At 37.8% G+C, this 10,631-nt stretch overlaps 1 protein-coding gene across 1 annotated transcript in view; it reads right to left on the reverse strand.

The window, feature by feature from the left end:
* LOC145679016 (fatty acid synthase-like) overlaps nt 1–10,344 on the reverse strand; it is a 126,066-nt gene extending 115,722 nt beyond the window's left edge. The window contains exon 1 of the mRNA XM_081749617.1: nt 10,183–10,344. Coding sequence (XP_081605743.1) covers nt 10,183–10,312 — 130 coding nt within the window. The 5' untranslated portion in view covers nt 10,313–10,344. The remainder of the gene's footprint in view (nt 1–10,182) is intronic.
* Nucleotides 10,345–10,631: the final 287 nt, after the last annotated feature.

Genomic DNA, 10,631 nt, shown 5'->3' on the forward strand with positions numbered 1-10,631 from the left:
GCCGCCACTCCCCCTCCAGGAAGTAAATTCGGCGCGTATCCCGGATAGGCTTGCGCTCCTGCTGAGTTCATCGCGTTTGGCGCGCATGTCTGAGATGTACCCCGCGGATACCCATAACTCATCGCTGCTGGATAGTAGCGTTGGTTGTACCCATACGGAGCATTCCGATTTCCATTACCATCTCTTACCCAATTCGGTCTTCCTTGATTGGGCCATGGTCTTCGAGACTGAAAATTCCTTCTTCGACCCCGGTTTCCGGAAAATCGGTCATCTCCTTTGCCATTGGAACTTCCTTCCTTCCTCTTGCTTTCGTCTTCTTCCGTCTGAGACGAAGTATCTTTGGTGGTTTGTTTCCCTGACCTTTCTGTCTTTTTGACGACTTTCGCCTGACGTACCTGAAAGCGTCTAAACTTCTTATCCGTGACCGGTTCACTAGGCTCTGGATGTCCCTCTATCTCAGCTATTTTCACCATAAGGTGTTGAATGTTCTTTGGCTCAACAGCCCTCAACAACTTGGCATCACCAGCTGGTAAGCAATCCAAGACTATCTCAATCAGTTCGGTTTCATCCGGGTGTTGTGCCACAGCATAATATTCTGCTACAATTTTCCACGCAAAGTCCGTTAATCGGCTGTACTTCGCTCGATCGTATTTCATTCCCTGAATGAACTTCTTTTGCAACCTTTCCATTCTCGCCGAAAAATAGTGTTCTCGGAACAGACGCACAAAATCCGCATAACTATTAATGTCTTGACATACAGTCTGAAACCATGTCTTGGCCCCAGCTGTTAAGCAACAAGGTACCAAGGTTAGACGTTCGTGTTCTGATGCCGAAATTACCTTAAAAGTTTGTTCCAAATTTTCTAGAAATGTTCTAGCCAAACCGTATTCACCAGAAAATGTGGGTAAGTGATTTAATTCAGAAAGTCTTAAATTTAGAGTTCGCTTACCGATGCCCTCCTCGCTTCTACTGGGGTTCACGGGAGAATTGTGGCCAACGACGGGGCTCTTTGCACCCAAGTGATTTTGACCGAAAATGGAATAGTGTTGGTAATTTTGTCCAGAAATTAAGTTGTCTGGCATTGATACCACCGCGCGACCACATATTCCCTCCTGAACTCCAGCACACGAAGGAGTCATGTCTGCTACATTACTAGAGGACACCACATGGTTCAACCGACAACTAGGATTGGAAAATCCTGACACCTGAGGTGAAACTAGCAATGGATTCGACCTCCTGGACAACGCCTGACAACCTATTGTCTCAACACAGGACGTATGTGACTTGTTTAAGTTCAACGTACGGGAAGATAATTCAAAGGGAAGGACATTTGTGCCGTGAATGTTGGTCGGCTGACAGACAGAGACAGTCACCGTGGGAATAGTACGAGTCTCCCCAACTGAAGAGACCGGTACATCCACTTGGATGTCTGACTCGGTCCCGTCAGACTCGATTTCATCACCGACAACAAAGTCTCGCGCTCGTTTACGACTACACCGTTTATCTTTTCTTTGGTTTTGTTTTCCCTCTAACGTCTGAATCCTGGCTTCAAGTGCCTGACACGACCTTTGGGTACTGAGTTCGAGATGTGAGAACTCCTTTGTCAAGTCGTCACATCGTCGATTCCGCGCCTCAACCGATAACCGGAGACCTTCCTCAACGGCATCTACCCGCGCGTCTATTTTATTCTGATAGTTCCCAACAGAGGTATATAAATCGCGAACTTCCGACCTAACAGCCTCTACGTCTTCGTTCACATGGGCTACTTTTTCATTAATCGTTTGTAACAACTCAAACTTAACATTATCGAATTTCTCATTCATATCCTGAAATTTACGGTCGACTTGATTGCTCATCGCCTGAAAGTTACTATTAACATCCTGAAATTTACTGCTAATATCCTGAAATTTATTGTCCACCTTTTCAAATTTTTCGTTTAGGGTTACAGTTAAGGTTTGACTGAAGCGTTCCATCATGGCCGCAAAGTCCGTTAATTGCACATTTGGACCGGAAGCTACGTTTCCTCGACTTCCTTCTTCCTTATCAGAATCATTCGGGCTACCCCGCGTTACACGTTCGCCTTCATCACTCTCAGTTTCCGGAGATTTCGGCAGTGGCAACACTGTCACCTGCTTCGCCAGGCAAGGCTTACATAACCACGGCTCACTGCTTTTGTCTAACTCCTGCACTTGTTCCTCTGACAAACCATAACATTGGGCATGTACCCATCTAAAACAACTGTCACAATAAACACTAAACCCTGCAATTTCATCAGAACAGCATATGTATTCACTCGGATGACGAGATTCGTTACTTGATCTGCTACCCACAGACATTTACACTTTCATGAAGTTTGTTTCCCACAACATCACGCACATACAGATCCAGAAGTAACCATGATTCATTCAATGCAGCGATTGTCATAATGATCCCCATTACAAATACTCTGCTGTGATTGTTTGTTTTCCTTAGCGCTCGCGTAGGATTGAAACAACAGAAATCCTGGATAAGGGTCGCCATTTTTACTATTAAAAAAAAATAATGTATAAAATAAAATGAATTGACTCGACTTAATTTGTGTTTTCTGTGTTTTGTATGATGTTCCCTTTCCTTGAGATGACATGCTATGTCGAATGTATCACTGACTAGTGACACCGAACCTACTGGGCCCGTATGGGCTCGTCATCAGCAGTCACCGATACACTCACCAAGCCAATCATCTACGGAAAACAGAACTCAAATTTGGCCCGAAATATAAAGCTTCCAAACTCTCTTCCGTCTCGACTCGCAGTCCGATATCCAGGCCTGCAGTTCATCATCCACGTCCCATCCGGAAATAGGTTGTGAACCACGACTACAGACACAGGACACCGACCTCCGAGTGGAGCTGGCACTGAGCACAAAGAAGATCTTGATGTTGTCTGTGAAAGCCCTATCTGAATTTAAAAAAAAAATCTTGAAACAGAATTTTGTAATTAAAAAAAAAGTCTAAACTGAGATTTTGATCGAAACTGATAAAATGAGAAATTTTCTACAGATTCGGTTGTTTTCAACTCGGTCACACTAAGGAAAGTCTTTTCCCTGAATTTCACAGCTATTTCATTTCCCCAGTAAACTTATTCTGTACATACTGCTCTCTGTTTTGATCATGCTTCGCATGCATACCAAAAACATCGACTACATATTTCTATGACTTCTTAAAATTACAAGCTAATTAGATTTCGTATTCGAAAAGAAAGATGCGTTCACGGCTAGTAAGTTTTATTCTTTAAAATATTCATGAATGTATTATCGGACAAAATATTCATTAACAGGAAAATATTTTACATTGAACTGACATACCCATCTAAATAAAATTAATAAAATCGATTTCTATACTTTTCAGAGCCGAAACATTCTTTACTTTTGCTCATATTCTCGAAATATTCATATTCGTTAATATTCATTTAATATTCTCGCCTTCTAGAACATTGACATTGTATCGACACGCAAAAACAAACAAAAGGACACAATAGAAAATACAAAACACTACTGAAAATAATAACTTCACTGCCTACATGTTGTGGTTAGCTAATTTTGCTTCTGTTTACATATTCTTTGGTGCTTACACTCCTCTGTGCGTCGAGATTGTGGCCGGCGTAGAGGATTTACGCTCTTCGCGACCTCTTTTCAGCTCGGACCCACTTGACAATCTAGCACAGGCAAAACATTCATGTACATATTGACATACTTAAACCTAAAGCCCTACTCTAACTATACTAACTTAACCTAAACAAGCATGTATATAAAAAAAAAATCACACATCTATTTCATAAAGCACCATACTTATTTTGCATTTATATTTTGTTTTGTTTCGCTACCACATTCATACCGAAGACGCAGTGGTCATTTTTGCATCAGTGTCGCTCTGAATATATATTGAGTTTCTAAAAAAAGAAGGAAAAGATATTTACTAGTAATTAACAAAAATTGCAATTTCTAACTTGATGGGTATCAGATTTTTAAAATATTACGTAGGTTTAGCCTATTGATGAAAGTTTTCAGTTACCGGTACGCAAAATGCATGTACCCTTGCACTTGACAGTAGCCGTGAATCTGACACTTGATTACATCTTCAACATTCGTAATCATTCTATTTCAAAAAAACCAAAGAAAACATGCCAAAATAACTAAAAGTTGAATTTTGAGCAGAATTACCGAAATGAATACTTTCTAGATTTTGGGGAATCTAACATCTTTTCATCACTGGGGAAAATGTGTGTGTGGTACACACATTTTCTTGAGATTACAACAATCGCTCTGTGCTGAGATTCTAGCTTTCTTTTTCCCCCCCATCGAATGAAAACACGATGTCACATTGCCTGAATCTACATGTGTGCGGCGTTGAGGGAAACTTTACGAACTTAATGCTTCATATTACGGATATTACACGTACACCAGAAAATATATTCACACATGTTTGTCAGAACAAGGAAATTTTGACGCCAAATACCTGGATTGAGTTTCACTTTCACTATTCCTTACTTACTTGAATCCTCTTCTTACACAGCGACTGAACGGATATATTACTAACAAAAAAAAAGTTCCTGACGACTTTTCCACCCGAGATTCCTGGGAAACTCGTAAAACGTGGTCTCAAAACAGTTTTAGGATACTAACTCCTACAGCACCTATCCAGGAAAAAGCATCGAGCGTGGCTTGACTTCTTCTTCCTCGATGTCTGCACCACTACTCAACGTTCTCTCTCCTTCACCGTCTCCTCTGGCTTCTCTTAGGCTCTCTGGCTGATCAAGAACGCAAAATTTGCTAAGGAGCTCATTCCATAACACTAGACATCTACATGCTAGTATCCATTATGTTATACGAAATCACTTCCCAATTGGACTATTTCTGGATTAATAATCTGTTGAAACACCAAAACACCGTACGTTTATCTCTTATGACAATCTTCAATATTCGCCAAAACGAAGAATTTAACACAATTTAATGTGATCACAAATTATTCCACTTTTCTGCAGACGCTAAACACTGCACGTCTGACTCTTGAAATGGCTGACGCCGTAAGACAAAGAGTTACAAGAAGATGATCCCTAATTGGAAGATAATCATGACGTAATGATCGGATGATAGGCTTCTGTGCGAAGATCAAAGAAAACCGAAATCTCAGCCGCAGCTGTGATTGTGGATTATCCAATCAAATAATTTTACTTCGAAACAAAGAGATGCACCAAGAAGGGATTATGGCTGACTTTATTAATTTGGAATTTTGAAGAAGATTTTACGAAATAAAATTTCTAGCTTTCTTGTGAAGATTCCCTATGCCGAAATATGAATAGAAATAAACTGAAAACCATTGAAAAAGCTGAAATATACACTTATTCGTCTAAAATAATAATATATTCATGGATAAATGCGTAAAATATATAGAATATAATTAATAATCATGTAATCTTCATATAACATCTATCGAAACGCTCTGTTGTACTAAAATTACGCAAAATTCTCGATCTACGGTTTTCTACTATAAAATAAAAGTTTCTCTTAACATTCTAAATAAATTTTAAAATTTTCCTACCAACATACAAGGTGCTCAAAAGCATCGGGCCATGTTACGTTATGCTGGGCATAAGGTAACATCCTCCGGGAGCTTCGGAAGAAAAAAAAAATCTGAACTTATGAGTTCTTCTTAAGTTGGGTTTTTTTTTGTTACTACTAAATTACTAGACTATACAAGATAAAACATCCTTTTTTTTTTCTAATTACAACTATACATTCTAATCAATCCTAACCTAACCTTAACCTATAAACTAAGTTTTTCTCTCTCTCTTTTTTTTCATCCTTCTAATAATTCCTTTCTTTTCTCTTCTGAGCAGCGAAACAGTTTCAGATTGTCAAAACTCTGAACTCCTATGTTTTCTCCCTGCAGAGTTTGCAATCTCGCCGAATTTCGAGATACAGATACCACTTGGTAAGGTCCGACGTATGTGTGCATAAATTTAGCAAACACCTTTTTGGGTATTGACGATATATGATGAGTTTTCACCATCAAAGGTAAGGGGATCAAAGTGTTGCATCAATCAGTTTAAAAAAGAATGTGCAATCTCAACCTCGGTCTCTCCTTCTCCACGTCTGCAAAGGTACTTCAAGGCCAATTTATTTATTGAATATTGGTGGAAAATATTTCCATCCACTACGGGGAAAATTTTAAATACGTCTTTAAATATCATGGAGGCATTTGCTTGTCTCCACTCCTGCAGCCCCAAAGATGCCTTTGTTTTTTGGTTATAATTTGTCTTTCTTCAGAATTTTTAGAGCATAAATGTCTTCACATTTGCAAATATTTCGGGCCATAAAAACCCGAACCTTAATAATCCCTGCGTAAAATTGCTAATTGTTCACTTACTTCCGCTCATTAGTGATATATATAGCTCAAGATCTTAATCACGCAAATAACTGAAATAAGTCTATTCATGAAAATTCCAACTGTCTCTGGTTTTGTGGTTTCTCTTCAAATATACTTACTATTTGAAACGAACTATATGCTTGCAGTCCATCTCAGAACAGAAAACTTTCCAATGGTGCTACAATATTAAGTGAGAATAAATTGGCGAGAGAACTTCATTTCATTGACGTAATCCACAAGTTCATGCTCTCGTGTATAGTTAACGCGCACGACAATACACGTTTACAGATTTGGAGGCTTGTAAATGAGTAGGAAATATGTGATAACTAGAGACCGGATGTTAGACAAAATGCCTATTATTTAATATTAAAGATATGATCAAGAATAGCGTTTTTAAGTTTATATGGCAGGTTATAGTTGCAATTTAAGCCAATTTTATTTTTGCCTATTTTGCCTATTTCGCCCCTTACTGCCTAAATAATTGCTTTAGTGCCTAATGTTGCCTATTTATGCATTTTGCTTAAAATAAGATTTCATTGGGAATATATCTATATACAGGGTGGTAGGTAACTCCACCGACAAACTTTGGGAGGTGATTCCTTATATGAAATGAAAGAAAAAAGTTCTAATAAACATGGGACGAAAAACGTCTTCTTTCAGAGTTATGAACCGCCAAAAATTCGAAAATTCACGTTTCGAAACGCTCTGCCTTAGAAACTACAGGACCGATTCCAAGCGGTTTAAGGAATTACAAAGGAACTAGTATGCGAACTACATAAAGATCCATGTTTCACCTCCGTTATCGGCGAAACGAACGCGTTATTAGTACTTAAAGGAGTTCCTATACCTCAATTTCCTTTTTATAGTTCGCCGATAACGGAGGATGGTAAAACATGGATATTTAGATAATTCGCATACTAGTTCCTTTGTAATTCCTTAAACCGCTTGTTATACGCCCTATAGTTTCTAAGGCAGGGCGTTTCGAAACATGATTTTTCGAATTTTCGGTGGTTCATAACTCTGAAATGAGACGTTTTTCGACCTATGTTTATAAGAACTTTTTTCTTTCATTTCATATAAGGAATCGCCTCCCAAAGTTTGTCGGTGGAGTTACCTACCACCCTGTATATATAAAACTGAAAATCACTATGTTTGTGACTCTAAATCTCTTGAACCGCCGCCCGATTTCGATCAAATGTGTAACGTGGATGAGGTTCGAGGCTGGGCTGGTTTTAGGCTATTCACTTTGATGGTAGAACTGAGGGTTGCGGGAGGGGAGGCGGTATTGAAAAAAAATAAAACTTAATACCTCCTGAACCACCTGACCGATTTTGATCAAATTTTCAACATAGATGAGGTTCAGGTCTGGAATCGTTTTTATGATTTAAATTCGACAGAGCAACGTAGGGAAGGAGAAGGAGGGGGAGATATGTAAAAATCAATTAATAGAAGGCTGAAAGTGACCATTTTTGTAACTTAATAACTCTTGAACTATCCGACCGATCTCAATCAAATTTTCAAGATACATCAGGTTCGGATCTGGAAATATTTTTGTAATTTCATTTTAACGGTAGATCTTAGGGGAGGGGCAGGAAAGGGGGATGTATAAATAAAAACTAACAAAACATAATAACCTTTTAACCACTCAACCAATCTCGATCAAAATTTCAATATATATAAAGGTAGAGCCTTGGGTGTTTTTTATTGTTTTACTTTGACGAGCCAACCTAGGGGAGGGGGAAGGGAAGATATATGTAAAAAATTAAAATTAAAATGACTGCCTTTGTGACTTCATCACTCTTGAACCACCCAACCGATCTGAATCAAATTTTCAACATACATGAGTTTAGGAACAGGGACACATTAGGATATTCACTTTGACGATGCAACGTAGGAAAGGGGAGAAGAGAGAAATTTAAAAATGATGAAAAATGACCGATATTAGTGTTGAATCCATAGTATTCGGAGTCGATGAGACGAACAGTGACACTTCTGATGCTGTTTCAACCTAAGTTCAGCCCTGATAGTTGCGGAGGGGGAGGATACAACGGATAAACATTTAAAAATGATCGAAAATGACTAATATTAGTGTCGAATCTATTGTGTTAGGAGAAGCTGAGATTAACAGTGACAATTCTGATACTGTGTGCCGCAGCACAGAGGAGGGGGAAAGGGAGCTATATATAATAATAATAATCGAAAATGACCAATATTAGTGTCTAATCCATAGTTTTCGGGATCATTCAGATGAACAGTGACATTTCTGATCCGGTTTAAATCCAAAATCAGCCCCGCCACTTGGAAGAAGAGGAGAAAGAGAGATATTAAAATGATCGAAAACAGTCACTATCAGTGTCGAATTTATAGTTTTCTGGGTCGCTTAGTTGAGCAGTGATACTTTCGATCCCGTTTAAATTCAAATTCAATCCCGTAACATGGGGGAGGGGGAGGAAGAGATATTTAAAAATTATCGAAAATGACCGATATTATTGCTGAATCCACATTTTTGCGGGTCGCTGAGATGAACAGTGACACTTCCGATGCCATGGCCCGCAACATGGGGGAGGGATATATATATACGGTGTTAATGAACTATACCGACAAAGTGTATATGCATTTTTAGATTGCGTATGAGCGATTTCCTTTATGCTGATAAAGACCACCATCAACAGTCACTCGAATTAAAAATAGGACCTATTGAAATTTGGCTTTTTCGCGATTTTGGACAGTCCTAGCTCTGAAACTATGCACTTTTCACCATAGGTCAATATAAACTTTTTCTCTTATTTTTATTTGAGGTATCAACTCTTACAGTTTGTTGGTATAGTTCATTAACATTCTATATATATAAAGGATAGAAAATGACCAATATTAGTGTCGAATCCACTTTTTTCGGGGTCGCCGAGATGATCAATGATCTTTCCGACGCCGTTTAAATCGATGCCATTAAAAACGAAAATAGTATATTTTACGGGTACTAAACACATGAGATACGGAGTTGTGCACTTAAATTTTCATTTCAACCCAGAGAAGCGGGTGATATATTCTAGTGTATATATATATATATATATATATATATATATATATATATATGGGTTGAAAAGTCTTGCCTAGCCCGCCAAAACGTCTACTGGCCACACCACTTTGCAGGCACAATGTTTATACAAATAAACAAAAATCACTTTACGACACATAAACATATCAATACATATTTTTTTATTGATATATCTCTTACAAATGAAAGAGAGTGTGCTATTTATTCTTGAATTTCGTATGGATATGTCTTGCTGTATGGCGGCCATTGCTTTTGATTGATCAGAATATCTCGCCAAATGTAAAAAAGTACTTGGCACTGGTGAGCAGGCAAGTGGATTTTTCAAGCCCTGATAATATATAATATGTAAATAATATATAATATAAAAGTATATACATGGAATGTATGTCAAGGTTCGTTTCTATATATAGAATAAAAGAAGGTATTAATAAACAAGTATGTTTCTATATTCTTTGAGCATTATTGAAAATTTGAGTTTAATTTTTAAAATTATATATTATTTTATGAGTACGATAGCTCATAGTGTTATCACTAGAGACCGGATGTTTAGTGCCTATTTGCCTGCCTATTTTGTAGGTTTTTAATGCCTAAACATCCGGTCTCTAGTGATAACACTATGAGCTATCGTACTCATGACATGAACCTTAGTAATATCACTACTGCCAACTAGTAGTATATAGTTAAATACGTAGTAAAAATAAAGAATTAATACATATATACTTACACTTTGGCCATGTATCATCTGCTGTTGTGAGATCTTCTTTGTTCAGAAGTTTTTCTCTAAGTTCATTCATGTTATTGCAGTTTGGAAATCTCCCTGAGATACCAGATATAACGACTTTCTCTCTTGTCATTGTTGCCTCTAATATTTAACATCAACTATGTCCGAATTATTGTTGGTGTCTTGGAAAAGTTCTCCTATCACAAAAAAGAGAAATAGATAAATTTGTGATGAAGTTTTATATATATATAAAATTTAACGTCTCATAGTTTAGCCATTTTAGCTAACACAAACGAACCTGGGGCTATGAGCACCAAAGGCGCATGCGCTAGCCACGTTTCTTTTTTTTATTATTAGTACATCGTACAAATTAGAAGAAGTACAAGTTTAATATAACAAGAAAAGGTAAAAAAGTTAAGATCATCCTAAAAGTACAAGGAACAATAACAATG

The sequence above is a fragment of the Thermobia domestica genome, chromosome 2 (assembly GCF_964235325.1).
Source record: "Thermobia domestica chromosome 2, izTheDome1.hap1.1, whole genome shotgun sequence".
Classification (NCBI taxonomy): domain Eukaryota; kingdom Metazoa; phylum Arthropoda; class Insecta; order Zygentoma; family Lepismatidae; genus Thermobia; species Thermobia domestica.